The sequence below is a fragment of the Atractosteus spatula genome, chromosome 14 (assembly GCF_055471065.1).
Source record: "Atractosteus spatula isolate fAtrSpa1 chromosome 14, fAtrSpa1.hap1, whole genome shotgun sequence".
In the NCBI taxonomy this organism is placed as follows: Eukaryota; Metazoa; Chordata; class Actinopteri; order Semionotiformes; family Lepisosteidae; genus Atractosteus; species Atractosteus spatula.
Window position 1 is genome coordinate 19,409,834 of NC_142719.1, and position 19,087 is coordinate 19,428,920.

Consider the following 19,087-nt stretch of genomic DNA (forward strand, 5'->3'; position numbering starts at 1 on the left):
AATTCCTTGTAATGTTAGAAACACCATAGGAGGAATAGTAGTAATGGTTTCCCCCCCAATGGGCACTTGTCAGGCATTACTCAAACAGTTTAGAAAGAATATACATCTGAACAACCAAGGTAGGGCTCTCCTTCCTAAATTGTTTGTACTTGTGGGTGATTCTGTTGGGAATGCATTTGCCGAGGCTTGGGTTCTGAATGAACAAGTGAATGATGGGTGCCTTTACACATTTTAAAATACATTTCTGGTACTGACATAATATATGAACTCTTTTGTCATATAGTACGTACTGTGGTTTCACCAGCTTCAGTTCAGAAAATGCTAAAAGGAGAGCAATAGGTGTGAGTTCAGTTGGAATAATGACACCCAGGAATGAAATGTTTATTGAGTATTTGTCACAATAAATTTGGGTTAACCCACTTGGCTGAGGGCCAACCCCCTGGCCATAGGTCAAGGATGCTGGGACACCCCTGCAGTATGATTAGTGGTAGCTGCAAAAGATGAATGGGAGGGAACAAAGGTACTTACGCACTTTATTTATAGTATTTCTTTTAACTTGAAGAAATTACTTCAAGAAAGATTGTTTAGGACAGCTGAGGCCAGTTGACGTTGACTTTTGTTATCACCCCCTGAACTTTTGTTATATTTCATCTTTCATCCCAGTGTTATCATCATTATTTGGTCTGCAATGCCAACAATTGACAATTTCCACCCTATTTTGTTCAGGGACTGCTGAAAGTGACCAGCACTGCAGAAACTGGTGGCCCATTGACATTGTTACTTAAGCAGGCTGCCAGAACAGTCCATGGTGTCCTTGTTGTTTGTGATCACTGCTCTAGAGGCTGAAAGATCCAAAAATACAATAGAGACAATGCTTCCAGGCCTGTGGTGTCCAGTGACTTTTTAATCTCTGTATTTTTAATTCTGTATTTATTCTGATCAAATAAGAAATATGTACTGTACAAAATTCAGATTAAAACTTTATTCTCCTTTCTAAATGTTAGTACTTGCCATGAAGACTTGCCCCTGTGAGTGGAACCTGTTCAATGGGAAGTGCTACAGTACCTTTCAAAGGAGTCCAAAGACTGGGCCGGTGCTAAAGAGCACTGCACTTCCCAGGGGGCTTGTCTTGCTATTCTCAACAACGAAGAGGAAAGGGTAAGATTCCAACACTGCACTGCCACATTAGGTTTTGGCTGAGGTGAATAACAGGTCTTGGGTCAGTGGTTCAGTCTTGCGTTGGGGCACTTTCTGTATGGTGTTTGCATGTGTGCACATTTCCTCTGGATGTGTCAATTTCCTCCCTACTACCACAGACATATTGGCGAGGTTAGAACTCTTAAATTATCCCCGAGTACTTGTGCATGCATGCCTGCATTTGTGCATGTGTCAGTGTGCAAAATGGACTGGTGTCCTCTCCAGTGTGTTATCACACGCTGTGCCCTGTGCTTCCAGGAGCCTTGATTGCTGTGACCCTAACAGGAATAAGGGTCATAAGGATAATTAGTGGATAGATAAGGAAAGATGTTTAAAGAAATGGTCTCCAACTCTAGCAGTGGAGAGGTGCAGTCCACCAGGATTTACAAGCAGCTTTTAAATAATTGATTTTTAAAGTTCTGGGACAAGTTACTATAATCAATTAAGTGCATTCGATACGTAATTACAAGATTTTTTAACTCTAATTTTTGTATCTTTCAGCTCTCAAAGGCAGGCCAGCAGCCATGTCACCCTGCAACTTACAACTGGCACCCCACTAATGCTAAGCAGGTGTGAGCCTGGTCAGTACCTGGATGGGAGACCTCCTGGGAAAAAACTAGGGTTGCTGCTGGAAGAGGTGTTAGTGAGGTCAGCAGGGGGCGCTCACCCTGCAGTCCATGTGGGTCCTAATGCCCCAGTATAGTGATGGGGACACTATACTGTAAACAAGCGCCGTCTTTTGGATGAGATGTAATACCGAGGTCCTGACACTCTGTGGTCATTAAAAATCCCAGGGTGTTTATCGAAAAGAGTAGGGGTGTAACCCCAGCGTCCTGGCCAAATTTCCCATGTCTCCTAATAATCCCCCTCTATGAATTGGCTACATTACTTTGTTCTCCTCCCCCCCCCCCCTCCGATGGCAGGCGGAGCGACGCGCCGGTTGGAGTATTTCTCGGTCACATTTATTGGCAACGTCAGCTCAAAGATTTGGTTCAAACCACCAAATGGAGACGGGCGTGCCGACAAGCGGACCCTGCTGATGCGGGATTAACGCTAGGATGAGAGAGAGAGCTCTCAAAGACAGGTTTTCACTTAATTGAAACATCCATCTATTTTGTAACCATTTGATAGAAAACAGGGTGATGGGGGAGTTGACAAAAATGGGGTACATCCTGGATGAGACCCAAGTCCATTGCAGGACACACTCAAAAACAGACACTCCACCCAAGGTCAATGTTTCGCAAATGACAACCTACTGAAACCCACAAGAAAGTATAAACTCCGTGTAGATAGCACCCCATTGCAAGGCAGCACTGCTAAACACTGTGACAAAGTCTTATTTTAGAGTGTTTCTCAATAAAATAATACAAAACAGGTTTCATTTTGGTACTTAAATTTTCAGGAAACACTCTCATTGCTCTAATTAACAACTGACTCATTGTCATCAGATGTATTTAAGCAGCAAAATATCTTCCAACCACCGGCTGGGGCTGAGTGACAGTGGCAGCGAAGGGAGCTGGAAATGGGTGGATGGAACACCAGTGGACATGAGTGACAAGTAAGTACTGACACTGTCTTTTCTGTCACAGTCTTGTGTAATAAACAGATCCCCTCTTGTCAATAATTGAGCAACCTTAGAGTGATTTTCACCCCTGGTCCTGCAGTGTAAAATATTCTTCTCATTACATCACACAGAGTTTGAAATCATTAAATCATTTTGGCCTTTGACTTAATTAATAATTTAATTTGAATCCCCCCAACTATTTCAACTGGAAATAAGAATTGAAACTGATTTATGGGTTTCAGAATTTAATAAAATGATTTAAGAAAATAAATCAGAAAAACATGGAAATTTGAAAAGCAAATCAGTACTCCTCCCCTACAGTCTGATCTGCAGACCAAACTAGTCAGAAGGGTCTAATTCATAGCCATTATGGACTGCAAGAGTAACTGGGACATTTGGGATTGTGAAATGACTGTAAGCCCCACCACATCCTAACCTTAATCTTTAAACTCTTGCAAATCTTGTACAGAACATGTTAACAAGCAGAAGTCTTCCTTCCAAGGAAAAAGTCAAAACTCTGGGAAACAAGTGTTTTTTCTTTCTGGAATTTAGATACTGGAATGCTGGGGAGCCCAACAATGTGGTTAATGAAGACTGTGGGGAGCTGAAGAAGAGCAAACTAAATGATACACCTTGCAGCATAAACAATCCCTGGATCTGTGAGAAGACAGCCTAGCTATCCTAGCTGTTCTGGCTTCATCTGCACTGACTCAGGTCCTTGGATTCTAAAACAGCCACCAACAATTAAATATTTAAAGACTTTCTAGCATGTTTGTGTAGACGTCATGCTTTACCAAGACTTGGAGTCAAAGGGGTGGGTGTGAAACTATGTTAACCTTGTCATCTTAATTATTTCTTTGTAAATGTTATTGCTTGTTACTTCTAGAAACTGTGTGATAGCAGTCTAGTGCTTTCAGTCCCCATAAATGCATTTCCCCATATTGGCCACACTTTAAGATAAGATCAGTTTATTGGCCATATACAATTATTATTATTTATTAGGAATTTGTCTTTTCGCATACCCCAACTTGCTCTCCATGAGACACACAGACAGGGAGAAAAGCTTGGGGTCAAAGCACAGGGTCAGCCATTTATACAGCACCCCTGGAGCAGTTGGGGTTAAGGGCCTTGCTTTGGGGCCCAATGGAGTAGGATTCCTCTGCCAGCCAAAGGATTCAAACCAACAACCTTCCAGCCCCAGGCACAGATCCTTAGCCACAGAGCCACCACATCATTGCCCAAAACAGCTCAAACAGAATACAGTACAAATTTGGGGCCATTATTTTCATCTTGTGATCATCATCATTTATGTCCCATCCTAGTAAGCGCCCAAAATATTTGGATGATGTTCTGGTCATGTCAGAATTCATAAGGGTTTGTGACCATTTTAAAGTTCTTCCATGATAAATTATTCTCTAAAATACTCTTCTCTGAGGTATTGGTGGATAGAGAAGGTGCAATCCTCACTCTTCATGAAATATCACTGACTTGTTCCTTCTCATTCTTTAACTTTTTGGCCTTGATGTGGAATTGTCACAGCCCAGTTCATACTAGACAAATATTAGAGCCATAATTGGTTTTCAATGCATCAAAAATGTAACACAGTAAGATAGTGAAAGGAGTACAGGCTTGTTTGCTATGTGGAGAGAAGATAAGGAAGTAAAATCTCCATCCATTCATTATCACAAAGTTTCTAGTGATGTCAAGGTCAGTGAAAGCAATCATGAAATGACAGAACTAAAATTCCAGAATTCCATTCGCAGATGCACACACCTGCTCTTCTCCTGAACACAGGGCCACAGAGGAAAGGACAATACAAGAATAGTTATTAACACAGCCAACATGCCACTGGGAGGAAGATCACTAGGAAAAAAAATCCACAGGAACATGTAAACTCCACATAGACTGTCAAGGCTGGGCTTCAACCCAGATACCTGGAGCTATGAGGCAGTAATGCTTACCACCTAAAAGTAATCTGTAAATGTTGACATTTAAAATCTCTGTAATTGCACTTAGATATAATGCATTTTCTCCATCTACTAAAGTAGTGCTTTACTGTTTGTAAAATGTAAGAATGCTCTGGACTCTTAACATGTTTTTTTTAACAAATGTGAAGATTGTTTCACAAAAGAATAAGTTCACTGTGCAAAAGACTCATAAGATAATGCAAAAAAAGTCCACACACAGCCACATCTGCCACTACCTAAAACACATTTGTTTCTTGGTAGCATTTTCTAGAATGTTACCTACTTTTTGGATTATTTCGCAAATTAAATTAGCATTATATTATTTGTATGTTTCTTAAGCATTTCTTAAATGCTTTTGATATTTTAAAAAAGATTTTAAAGCATTTACTATTCAGTAGAGGCAATCCTTCTTTATATTTTTACATGCTGTAGAAATATATTGTAACAAATGCAAAATTTTGTTGAATAAAGAGATCTCCAGTAACTCGAAAAGAGTTTCCATTCCAAACATGTTTTTTTTTTACCAGTGAAGAACAAACTAGAGAGAGACCTTTCTGATGGAGGTATTCTGAGACTTGAGTTCAATCCAGGATTTCAACTTAAGCTCAGCTTGATAGTATCATTGGCTGGACTTGTGTTATTTAACTTTTGTTAAAACCAGGTTTTAGTACTGTATACTTTCCAAAATTTCAGAACACAGTGTAAACACAGACAAGTTTGACTAAAAGAAGTTACAGTAAGTTTGTTCAGGCGATAAATTGACTTTTTGGAAAAGCAAACCATTTCCAACTGAAAAGTCTTTTTCCTACACAGCATGAATAATGCACTTATTCAACCTGCGTTTTTGTCTCTAGCATGACAGAATCATTCACAACCCTCACAATCTGGTGTCCTGCACAAGAAGTACAGACTTCAGTACTGGAAACAAGTATGGCCATATCATTTGTTACATTTCAAACAGAACAGACTGATTCTCCTTAGCTTATCAGCAGGAATACACACAAACAGCATAAACCAAGGACAAACACATGCTAAAAGTCCAAGGCACAGTGTCAGGCAAAATACAAAGCAATAATATCAAGATAGAAGAAAAGAACAGGTGGAATAAGCAGAGATAATATGTAATGCAAATAGAAAAGGAAAACACTACATTTTATAAAATTATTTCACTTTTTAAAAACACCCCTCTCCCACCTTCCCAGATTAATTTCTGTTCCCATGAGTGGAAAGGTAGAAGGAGTGAGTTTAGGGCTGAAATGAGGAAGCACATTGTTTTAGAAAACAGTTATGCTGGTCTGGAACAAACCGCCAACCTTGTTGTAAATATAGATTCCCTGCAACCATATAAACAGTACAAGTGGACAAGAAATTCAGGTCAATAAGTTACCAGCAGTCATATGAACACAACAGACTGAACTGTAATTTCTAGTGTTTTTTAAAGTAATTCATTACGGCTAGCTGAGTTCGAGAGAATATTATGAAGGGGAAATTGGCATTTTTACAAAAGAACTGTATGTATTTTTTAGAATGGACTAATAAATAGTCACTTTATTGTATGTCAGAAAGGGAAGTAAGCAGCAGAACTCTGATGTCCACCAGCCAGTGAGCCCAGGTGGTTTTCTTTTTATATAGTGACCGCTCACTGTGTGGTTTTAGTATTCATGAAGAGAAACTAAACATTTGACCTAAATAAAGTCAAGGTTTGCAAACTAAACTTAAATTACTGAGTGCAGTATTATTCACTTACCTGTTTCATCTTTGTTATCATTCCAGGATAAATGAAAAGGAAAGATATTTTTTGGATATCGGGATATCTAATCTCATTATTGTTATTATTTACAGTATATGTCACCTTTCCAAAACACTATCAAGTCTATCTTTTCCACCATTTTGCATCAGCTTACAGATTCACCTCTGGCTTAAATGGAGGCTCACCTGTCCATCAGGAGGAGCTGTGGGTGGAGCTGAGGGAATTTGAGGTGAAACTCATAGCATAATAGTCTAGTATGTGTTTGAGTGTAATAGTATCTGTACTGTACCACAGCTCATTTTATTGTAGGCCTGATATTCTTAAAATTGATTTCTTGTTATATAAAGTACAGTATATGTACAGTATGTATGTACTGTATTTTGATGACACTTTCAGTTTTCCAAAATAATATACTACTGTATATAACACACCCATTTACACAGCTGGGTATTACACTTGAGTAATTATGCATGAGGGTAAAACAGCAATAGTTTATCTGTTTGATCTCATAACCTTTCACATACAAGTCCAGAACCCTGAGTACTCCACCACACTGCTGCCCTAGGTGTGTCAGAGCACCTCCATAAACAGTTTTTTCCCTTTAGTTTTGCATATGACCAATTTTTTATGACCAACCCTGGACTTAGTGACTTAATCACATTCAACATTTATTATAAATAATTACATTGGAGTTACTACTTCCTATTTTTGTGTATAATTATAAGTGTATAATTAAGGACTGTTGATTTGCCTTTGTTTAATGAGGTTAATTGAGTTTAATTAAAGGTCTTAATTGAACCATGTTCTGGTTTTGACCACCATGTGAAGCTATGATCAAATGTGTAGCTATGTTTTTTTTTCTTAAAGAATAACAGATCAGAGTTTAAGGTTAAATATCACTACCTCGGTTCAAATAGCCTGTTTAAACAGGACTGAAACTGTTGCTTCTTTCCAGTACAAGACATTGAAATACCTTACCTCTCCAGCTATTTGTGAATACAGTACATCATTACCTCAGTCCACCACGCAACTGTCACGATCGCAAACCCCTCCTCTCAAGGGCGCTCCAGCCCTTCCTCGTTAGCCTCATTCCCTGCACCTGTTCCTTGTTCCTGCCCCGTTTCAGTTTACCTTTAAAAGCCAGGAGCTCACTGCACTCGATGCTCTGTATCTGATCTTTGCATCGTGTGCGCCTGGCTCCTGGTTGCGCCTGGCTCCATTATGTTTTTCGCTTCTTGCGCTTGCGCTTGCTCTTGCGCCTGCGCCTGTTTTCCCTGCCGGTCCCGACCGGTCCCGACCCAGCACCTGTTTTTAATCCCTGGTTTTTGGATGGATTACACGGCCATGGACCTTTGCTTTCGTTTTGGATTCCCCCTTTGGATTTCTATTGGATTGTCAGCCTCGGCCACACCTCCCCGGATCACCAGTACTGTATGGACATGCCCCCCCTGTTTTCATCCCCGTATTCCTGCATGGCTTTTCCCCCAGTGTTTCCTCACTATTTCGGATTGTGTCGTCCTCATAGGGTCCGGAAAGAACTGTTTCGTTACAGCAACAGCTTTATTAAAATAATTCCACTCACTTACACAAGATTGTCCTCTGTCAATCAATTTTAATTTATTCCACAGCTGTCAATCTGAACCAGTAGTAACATGATTAGGGCATTATAAACAATGTGCAGCAGAAATGGGGAATACATTCTTGTTGTCATCTGAGCACTAAAGGACTGATGAAATACTGTGGCAATCATACCATTGCCTTTTTTAAAATCAGACCAACAGAACATGATGTCTACAGTTTGTGTTTTGTGGTACTTTGTTTTCAGGAAGTGGCATCAGACTTCTTGAAAATAAGTTTCACACATTCTTTTCTCTAAACAATGTAATATCAGGATATTACAGCTATATTTAGACAAACGCAAAGCTAACAATATTAAGAAGCAGAGTATGAAATTGACAAGGTATAAAATGTATTACTGTAAATGTGGTAAATAGTAATACAGTAGTTTTCTTTGACAAATATTAATATCCATCCATTTTTTAACCTCTTTATTCAACAGAGGGGTCATGGAGAAGGCACAGCTAGAAGGTAGGTTACATTGGTCTATCACAAGGCACACACAAAGTCACTCACATCAGGGCCAGTTTCTCTCAGGAATTAATGAACCTACCAGCATGACAAAGACAATATGTGTTTGTACTATGGGAGCAAACTCACACGAACACAGGGAGAACATACAGACGCTACCCCAGATCCAGAATTGGAACACAGGGACCAAGTAATGTGAGGAAGCATCGTGCCACCATGCCGGCTATTGTTGTTGTTGTTGCTGCTGTTGCTAACATTAGGAATGCTGATACATTATTTTACCTTTGATTAAAAGCTATTTTTTTTCAATACAGACTGACACTGATCTTAAGATATGAGATTTTCTGGCAGATTCCTATGAATTACCCAAATATTGCTGCTGTTGATGCAGAATGAAGTCTGCTGTGCTGGGGTCCTCAAGAGCCTGTTTCAGGAGAGGTAGGGACAGGACGTCTACAAGCTCTTTTCACAGATCCATCTTTTAATCTTACCACAATGTCCATCATTTAGTTTAGCTTCTGTCAGCTCTCCACAGTCTTCCTCGCCAACATTGTTGGGCTCTCCAGAATTCCAGTATCTAATAAACAAAAATAAATATATTTTCTTAACCTTCTACAGGTTTAATAACAACCCACACAAAATGTTCTCCAGGTACATGCTCACTTGACCCTCTTACCATACTAGTTTGACATGAATTATCTTTGGTTTCACTGAAGATTCCTAACAATCACATCTCTGCTGTACTATAATAAACCAGGAGAGCAGGTAAGAAAGAGAGTGAACGTGGGTAAATGAGTGAATCTATGATTTTTCCACTCCCACACTCCCATGAATGCTTCACCATTAATGGAGATTTTGAATGAACCATTATTGTTCACAACATTGTCTGATTTGTCGCCACAAGGAGAGAGAAAGCTTCCTTCCAAAGCACTGTTATTTAGTACAAATCTAGACTGCGAGGCAGATGGAGTAATGATTCAAAACCACGCCCCTCCTTGCATCATGCTTCGGCCTATACCATGAACTATTGTGTTGCAGAATGGCTCTGCAGGGGCTAGTCCCATGATGATTGGTTATCACTTTTTCACATTGAAGTGGTTGAGAAAACCCCCAGAATATTGTCATCATCCCTTTTCAGTGATAACAGCAATGACAGCAATGTCCACATAGCACTACAGGAATGGCTCAGGGGCCAACAAACATCACTTTTCTATCAGGGTACCTTTAATCTGTTGTAGTAATGCTGCCAAAACTTACGTTTTATTCATGTTCACTGTTGTTCCATCCACCCATTTCCAGGTGTTTTCAATCTCACTGTCAGTCAATCCCAGCCAGTGGACAGAAGAGATTTTGCTGCTTAGATATTTCTGGTGAGCAACGGTGAAAGATTAACTCAATCTGAGCTCATTAGAGATACTGTACAGAATACTGCCTGTAATTGTAAGAATCATGACATGGCCTGTGCAGTACTCATCTGCGATACCAATCTGGTTGAGAGAATACTGCTGTTTTCATTGAGGAGTTGAACATTAAAAGCAGCAGTGGGAGAAAGGGGGTGAAAACTTAAACGATCTTAGATTCTTGACATGTTCCAGGCTGAGAAGGCAGATTGTGTACCCCAACAGAATGTGTACAGAATATGTCATAGGCTCTCTTTTACACTCTGTTCAGCAAAAACCAAGCTATTCTCAGCAGAAAAGAAATGAGGAAGATCTGCATTGGCTTTCATCTTGAAACTTTATTATTCTATTTCTTAGTTTACTCAATAGCCAAAAAGTCATGGATTTCTATCTTTAATCTATCATCCAGTTTTCTGCTAGCAACCAGTCTAAGCTCTTCTTCACCTTTTCTTCTCTTCTCAAACCTCTTCTCCCTTCCAATGTCTCACTTTCTTTATCTTCTTACAGCATCTCCAGAAATTTAGATGTCAACATGGGCTTTTCAACACCTTATCTCCTTCCTCGCCCCCCACCTCAAGCTTACTGGTCCTCACCTACTGTGTCCCTACTGGATCTGCTGGTTTCCTCACTAACTCTGAGGTCTCCTTCCTAGTTCCAGGGCCTAGCTTCATTCCGGACCTCCTCCTCCATGCTCACCTCTGCTGCCCCGCATCTCCTTCCCTATACTTCCTATCTCCTTAACCTGCTTTAACCTGAGGCTGATTTTAAACATGTTGCATTTTGTTGCATTGATTTTGAGGAGAATTGCCTTGCAGACCTATTTAAAAACGTTCACAGAAAAGCTGAGGCATCATGCAAATTTGGAAGGCAGGACAATTTGCGTGACTATGTTGTCACAGTTCTTACACTAAGGAAATGAAATCTAGCCCTTCATCATTCGGTAAGAACTATTTCTGTAAATAAATGCAACCAAGTGAAATTTTGCAATGTCTGTTTTTACAGTAGTACCTCACCTAAACTCACCAGATAGATTTATTTACTGAATTTTTCAATTCATTATCAAGTGTAGAAGGAAAGAAGACATCTCATTCTCACCAGCTCGTCTACGTTGTTGATAATGGCAAGGCTAGAGGCCTGGTTGACACAGTACTGTCGAGCTCCACTCCAGTCTCTTGTTTCTTTTGAAAAATAGTAACAACTTCCACTGAACAGGATCCAGTCACAGGGGCACACTTTTGTACATCCTATAAACAAATTAGGTAGTGAGAGTTCTGTTTTCTGTTGTTGTTTACATTGTTGCTTTTCCAGCAAAAAAAAAGGTTTCGGTCTTTTTCATTAAAGGAAGTAATTTTCTATAAGGTTTGTTTTTCAAAGATTCGGTCAACCTAAAATTGAATGCCAAGTGAAACCAAAGAATTAAAGAATCATGGTGGCAGTAATAATGTCTTCACTTAGAAGACTTCATAGAACAATATCTCTTCAGCATGTTTTTGCTATGACTGATTAATTGTTTGAATGAATGGTTTAAATCTCATTTCTCCCTGCATTTCTGCATAGCCATCACCACTGTAGCCTTCCAGTTCCATGGGATTGGATTTGAGTCCAACCTCAGGTATCTGTCTGTGTGGAGTTGGCATGATTTTCTCAAGCATGCAGCATTTTTCTTATGTGTTCCACTTTATTCCTACCTCACAGCAATGTTCCAGCTACGTTTGACTGACTATCATAAATGTTCTCTTCATCTGCCCCTGTGCTCTCAATCCTTCCTTGTGCTTCTAGAGTGCTATGCAGTGCTAGCTGCTATGCTCACCAGGATAAGTGGCTTTCTGTTCATGGATGGATTATTTCTCCCTGGTAAACTATATAAACTCTACCCACCAGCACTGCCTGATGTGACAATACATAACACAAGTAATCTGACCATAAGTACCAACAGTATTATTGAGAGCAGATGCAGTATCTTAAACTGCATAATTGCTCTGCTGACTGGCCTGATGGTTTATGCTGTCAAACTTTTTATTTTGGTAATAAATCTTTGTAGTAAAAAAGTAACACTTTACTGGGAATTCAGAATGTACTAATTAATAATACGGCAGTTATTTTTATTGGATTTGACATGAGTGTTTCTATTTCCTGACAGGATTTTGGCAAGTACTGCACTAAGAAAAGAAAACAGTACACAAGCCTGTCACTTGAGGAACTCATAGAATATCAAACACTTCTTGGAAATGCAGGTAAAACAGTACATTATTGCAGGCTGAGAATTCTCTTTTTGACCACTCTAAAACAGTAAGAGCAGAGGTCCAAAATGAGAAGCTTTTGTCCAGTTGAATGTGTTACACTGTCTGTAATGTATCATCTCTCTTGATCCAAAATCAAAGCACTGACCTTGGGCTTGAAGCTGGGCAGATAAAGTGTTCAGCCTGGATAACATCTGAGACTCTGAAAATACAGACAGAACTTCTGTGTTCTACTGTGTCCAGTGCAAAGCAAAAAAAACAGCAAAACAATATCTCCAACGTTAGCCTAAATATTTAAAATAAGAATGCAGTCTATATGATTTCAGAATTACATTTTAAGGCGTTCATGAAGAAAACAACTCAAGACTCTCAAAATAATAATGGAGTATTCTTACTTATCTTTCACTTCACAGAGTAGTTGTTGTATCTTGTACTATATTATTGGTTTGCTGAAAAGTTTGTTTATTTATGCTGCAGCCTGATTTTTTTTACTAAACATCTAAATAGTGAAAAATGAATTCATGTATTATTTTGTGAATTCATAATATTTTTTGTGTAATTTGACCTGACAGTTTCTTGCAGTAAAAATATAGTGTACCGTTTTAGCATATCCAGCAGTAAACATATCGTATTACATCATCATCTCACATGATGATTTTATAGCATATTGAACACTTCTTGAACAATCAGGTTAAACAGTACATACAGTAGCTAGAAGTTGTGATTTCTCCTTTTGACCACATTAAAACAGCAAGAGCAGAGTACCAGGACGAGAAGCCATTGTTGAGCCTACTGTGCTACACTTCTGTAATGTATTATTTATCCCGATCCAGAATCAGAGCACTGACCTTGCACTTGGAGCTGGAAGACGAAGCTGTTCAGTCTGGATGACATCTGAGACTCTGAAATTACAAATGGAACATCCATGCTCTCTAGTGTCCAGTACAAAGCAGAAAAGAGGCAGTATTTGTATTGCCATGCAAATAAATTTGTGCTGACTGTATGATATTGGAATTTGATTGTAAGGTGTTCAACCTGAGAATAATTCAAGACACTGAAAATAATAATGGGTTATTCTTATTCATCTTTCAATTTATAGGTTCCATGATCTCTATTGTCTGCTACAAGAAAGAGAAAGTATTTGTATTGTCAGCCTAATTTTACTTATGTAAAGGTAGCAGAGTTTGTGATTTTGGAAATGGATTGTAAGGTGTTCAACCTGAACACCATTCTAATTTCTGAAAATAAATTTACAGAAATAGGCAGAAATGAGTGAATGCCTTTCATCCCATCCATCCAACAACCTGGAACAAGAACACCGACCATGTGTTAATAAACAGGAAACCAAATTTGTCACTGCATAGGATATTTGAGAATCTGAAATGATGCAAAAACAACCATTTGGTAATATTAACTGCATTACTAACTACAATGGATATACAGAATACTTGTATTACCATGGCAATTTTTAATTGGTTCTTTAGTTATATTCTGCAATGTGCCAATACACAAATTTTCAGCATGTACAGCTATAATCCACATAGAGATGACACATACAGTATAAGAATGGGTCAGTATAAATATTTATGAATTCAGCAAAAATCTATATCACAGACAGCATAGACTAGTCGTATGGTCCAATAAGACAAAAGGTGTTAAAAACCACACAAGAGAATTTGACACACTTGGGTCCGTAATAACAGAAACTGGGCTAAGAAGATTTTCAGTTTGGGTACTATGCATGCTTGCGACTTAAATTAATTCCAAACCTTGTCCTTTCAATGTCATTTTTAGATGAGTTTCGCTGAACTCCAAGGCCAAGACAAATGTCCGTACAAAACAGGCATGTATTACTGCAGACATTCTACATAATGCAAACAATAACATAAGGTATTAGGGCGATTAGATTCCTTTGGAAATACTGAACAGTGGTTTGCCAATGACTCTAATGTCTAACTCCAATGCTACAGTCACTTAGTCTAGCAATAAGCCTCTAGTAAGCAGATAGGCACTATCACGTGACTTGCTTGAAATGTGCATTAATTTAGCCTAGATTTCAGCCTATAAACTGTGGCTGATAAATCCGTTTGGTCTTTGTCTGAAAACCCTGTGTCAGTGCGACAAGATCCCAAACATAAACACCCTCCCACACACATACAGCTCCTACCATTGCTCATCAACTCAGTTTGTTTCATTCCCAGGCTTCGGATTTCTGCAGAACCTTTGAAAATAAAAAATACACAAGTCAAATGGGAGAACAGTTTAGTTTCTTTGGTGCTTGAATGTGCCATACAGTATGTGACTATTCTACAGCAAGCTGAACACAAGTAAGACAAGAAACATAAGCTTGGGAAAGAGTCTGGAAAGAGATGCACTGAGAGCTTTTGAAGAAGAGGAGTTTTATGTGAAATTCCTCATTCTGGATACATTGTGCTTTTCTCTCAATTTCAGTTTCTTAGGTATAATGTCTTAAGCAGGGATGTGCTTGTGATTCTTCCATGACCAATGAAAGATGCGGATGAAGACCGCTTCACCGAGCCAGAGATTTCTTACGCCGAACGCAGGGTAGCCCTCGATATCCAGCTAAAATGTCTGACAAGCCAAACATGGAAGAGGTCACTAGCTTCGACAAGACCAAACTGAAGAAGACGGAGACTCAAGAGAAAAACCCTTTGCCGTCAAAATAAAAATATTGGGGAAAAAACAGGGAACCTGAGTATAACTGTATAATTACCAAATTATACTGGGAGCCTGATTGTTTATCAGTCCCTTAAAACACTGAGTATATCCTTTCAGGAGTAGAAACTGTTCTGTCCTGCATGTGTTTTGCATTCTGTTTGAAGTGCTTGCAATCCAAGTTAGAAAGATTTAAACTGTGTAGAGTGGAAGCAATTTGCACCATTTGCTACCACATCCTTCTTTCTACCTGGCCTTAAACAACAAAAACTACACAGACATGCATTTTGTTACAAAGGTAAAATGGCCACTATGAGTATAAAAAAGTGAATGAAACCCTACTCCCTCTAATGTCGGTTTCTGCATGTTTTTATATATTGTTTTTTGTATATACATCTTGTGTTTGGTTTCAGTTTCAGAAAACATTTAAAAATGCATCATTTCTCATCTAAGAAAAATAATATGCTCTACCAGGTTGCAAATGCAGATATGAATTAATGTATGCTTGTAATTCTGAACTTACTGTTCTCCTTCAGGGTGACTTGGCTCATTCGGAGGTGCTGAATCTCTTCTGTCAGTGCAGATACTGAAAGAGAGAAACAAATACGGATCGAGAGGCAAAGAGGAGCTATAATTTCTGATCTGCTGTGAAAGTGTCAAGCTAATGAACTGTCACAAGCACAGATCAAGCTCACATCTTCAGGAATGGATTAATTTTAAAACTTTCCTATCAGAATGGCCCTTGGCTATTAAAATCTGCAAGAAAGAGATTTCTCTGGGTTTGCAAGTACAGGGTCTCTAACAATTTTATCCAATACAGGATCATGGGGAGCCAGATCCTATTATGCCAAGCAATGGGTACAAGAGAACACCCGAAGGAAACCCACTCAACCATGGGGAGAACATATAATCTCCACCCCCGGAATTAAATTCAGTGTCCCAGCACTGCGGGGCAGTAATGCTAACAACTTTCGCAAACAGTTATTACAAATCCGCAACAGATTTTTCATCAAATAACTATGATATTTTAAAGCATCACACACTGAAACTCTTCCAGGTCTTATTGAAGAGTACCTTCAAAGAGCTTAAATGCAGGATTTTGTTCTTTTGCAAAACAGGAACACATGGAACACATGTCGTATGGTTCATTCAATAGTCATTCTCTGCCAGTTTCTGGACTTACGCTTTATGAAGGCCAGTGCAATGAAGACTATCCAGCCTAGAGTGACCATCAATAGCAGGACATACAGCAGAATGATGGCCTTGGTCCCAGCAACAGCAGCAGCTGGAACTGTAAAAGGAGTATAAGACATATTTGCAGTCCCATAGGTAACTTTTTATAATTGCCACTGTTGAACATCCTGCCTTTGGGGAAGCGAAATTTCTTTTCTTTTCTAAAAAAAATAGAAAGTTTTAAATAACTTATAAAGCAGCAAAAGCAGAAGACCATCCTCAGAAAATAATTTGAATAATCTTAATAAGAAAAGAGTTGATATCTGAAAAAATGTGAAACCTTCTCTTCCCTTCAATTCTATTCATGACATGTGAAGGACTTCAACCTCATGTCCTACTGAAATGGAAATTATGATACATATACAGTATACAGTAGCAGATATGACAAATAGGTTCATTCCATGCTGAAAAGAGAAGAGAGAAAACACAACGTTTCGGCTGTGAAGCCTTCTTCAGGTGAGTCTGTTCGAACACTGTTGTAGAAGTCTCAGAGTTTTACCGGAGTCAAAAGAAAAAGTGTTAAATTTTAGATTAAATCCTTTAGGAATTATATTATAACGCTTTAAAGGAATAGGAGGTGGTTAGAAAGCCTGGTCTTGGAACAAATCACTGTGAACAGACGGAATGCTGGTTAAGTGAGAGAGGGGGGCAAGTTGCCCAGGGAGGAAGAGAAGGAACGATGAAGAGATCTAGAAAAAGATTTAGAGGAAGGCATAGTGGGTCGCAGCAGTAGGTTAAAGTATTTCAGGTGGATGGCTGCGTCAGCATGCATAGTCTGTAAAGGAACAAGTAATAGGTTTATTCCATGCTGACAAGAGAAGGGAGAAAACACAACGAAGTAGGCTTCACAGCCGAAACGTTGTGCTTTTTCTCTTCTTTTTTTCAGCATGGAATAAACCTATTACTTGTTCCCTTGCAGACTACGCATGTTGACACAGCTATCCTCTTGAACTACTATAAATATAAAGGGATAGTGTTAATAATACTTTGCCATTAACTAGCCTGACTGATGAAATGACAACACTGAGAAAACACCTATCATTTACAAGGAATGAACCAGGGAGGCAGCTGAAAGGTTGAGGCTGGGATGAAGGAAGGTGTGAACAGCCAGCCAGTATTTAGCAGAAGTGCAAGTATAAAAATTGACCTCCCTCTGAACTTCTCCCCCTGTGAACCTTCCCTGTGAAGGTAGCTGTTTGAAAAAAAGGCACATCATCAGGTCACATTTAGCAGTCAATGGCTTAGTCATACTTGTGCTGGATTTAAACTCTGTTGAAATTGCTCCTTTCTCTGAGTTGTCCTGATTTGTCCATTCTGGGGTTTGGGTTCTCTTCTTCATTTCTAGGGTGTGTTCAACATTTTCATAGTCTGCATCACTCTCATCATCTTCATCATCATAACAATAATGCCCTGCAGAAACAAACATCTCTAACCACTCATCTTTAGTCATGTGTACAAACTCTTAAAAATAAATAATTGATCTGAACTGATTTTAGACATCTCAGATAATTAAAGCAGTTCTGTCAGGCATGGTCCTAACATGGTCCTAACATCTGTGCTCATTGGTTCATTATTTAGATAATGCTTTTACTGTGATCATCTTGGTAAAACTTGGTAAAAGTTACCTGATATAATGTACTGTATACAACATGCAAATTGGCAAATATAAGATCCTTTCCAAAGTGTTTTTGTCTGCTTGTCAGATTCTAATGGCACGGGCTTAAAGATCTAAATTGTGCATGGGACAAGTTTTGTATACAGTACATACAGTATAAATGCGCTATTTCTTTGCTTTCGAATATACTCTATAAGTAAATTTTGCACTTGAGCAAAAAAAAAAGCATCAATTCAATGTGTGATTAACACACCCACAGAATAAGAAAAATATTAGAAATTAAATTTTCTCTATTGATGTTTGAGTTCTGCTTACATTTTCACCGTCATGTCATGTACACAGAAAAGAGTAGTGTAATCATGTTAAATAACAAGGCACTAGGACAGGTAAATGTTAGTTAAAGCATATGTAGAGTAGATAGGTAATAATGCATAAAACTTAAACAGTAGAAAAAGCTAGACAATTCAGTATTGAGTTGTATTTTCAAACCTTGGACAAACACAATGCTTCTAATATTTTTTTTTAAAGATTGTTCAATAATCTATGTTACAGAAGAATGCCTCATTGTCAATCAAATGCAGAATAATAAAGAGTCTGAAATGAATGTAGTACAATTATTCTTTTTTCTCTGCCAACATAAAATACAGATTCTGCTGCATGCAGCAAACACTTTAAGAACAAAAATAATCTGTGTTCTTCAAAAGTTGTTCCTCCAGAGCCCCCTCTTGAGAGAGAATAAAGTTTACCTGATGGCAGCTGTGTTTTCCTAGTCTGGAATTGTTTCTGAGCCTCCACATGGAGAACATCATTATTCCCACAGATATTTGACATCTTGTTGGTCAGTAGAGCAGATGTGTCTCTTCGATCTGTTAATTTTAAATGGTAACTTATGATAGCATGTATGAATGGTTTTAAAGAGGAAATATGTGGCAAAGTGGTTTGATGTGTCAAAAAAAAAAGAGAAGCTCTGCTGCCGGTAGTGTATGGTAATCAGATGTTTCTCTCTAGGGGCTTGTGAGATTTTCACCATAAGTTGAGTGATGCTCACTTTGGCTGGGGGATTAAATAGAGACCATGGTCTACTACATCTGGGTCACCCATCCTTTATCCAGGAAGTGGAAAGAAATATTAATTTTTCAGTCTTTTCTGAAGTTCAGCAAGGCCCTGTCTGATCAGTACTGGAATAGGAGCCAATCAGGAAATCCATGTTGCTGCTGCAAGTGTTGTTGGTGGGCCAGTAGGTGTTCATCTTCTCCCTGGACCACACTGTCCAATGTCCCAGCATTGTGATTAAGTAACACATGCTGTAGGAGGTACTGAGGTCCAGATTACTTGGTCTCTAAAGTTTCAATTAAAA

General features: G+C 38.8%; 2 protein-coding genes and 1 pseudogene across 2 annotated transcripts in view; 2 read left to right on the forward strand and 1 right to left on the reverse strand.

Annotated features, from left to right (window-relative positions):
• LOC148820867 (CD209 antigen-like protein C) overlaps positions 1-3,444 on the forward strand; it is a 90,781-nt gene extending 87,337 nt beyond the window's left edge. The window contains exons 7-8 of the mRNA XM_088932847.1: positions 2,646-2,755; positions 3,314-3,444. Of these exons, the coding sequence (XP_088788973.1) occupies positions 2,646-2,755; positions 3,314-3,437 (234 nt within the window). The 3' untranslated portion in view covers positions 3,438-3,444. The remainder of the gene's footprint in view (positions 1-2,645; positions 2,756-3,313) is intronic.
• A 5,044-nt stretch (positions 3,445-8,488) lies between these two features.
• Positions 8,489-18,588, reverse strand: LOC148820870 (uncharacterized). Its single transcript, XM_088932690.1, has 10 exons — positions 18,477-18,588; positions 17,367-17,525; positions 16,066-16,173; positions 15,406-15,468; positions 14,374-14,427; positions 13,055-13,108; positions 12,355-12,408; positions 11,062-11,210; positions 9,824-9,933; positions 8,489-9,143 (listed from the first exon to the last, which is right to left on the reverse strand). The coding sequence occupies exons 1-10, from the start codon at positions 18,559-18,561 to the stop codon at positions 9,020-9,022; spliced, it is 960 nt and encodes a 319-aa protein (XP_088788816.1). The 5' UTR covers positions 18,562-18,588; the 3' UTR covers positions 8,489-9,019.
• On the forward strand, positions 14,772-14,893 carry LOC148820871 (thymosin beta-11 pseudogene; annotated as a pseudogene).
• Positions 18,589-19,087: the final 499 nt, after the last annotated feature.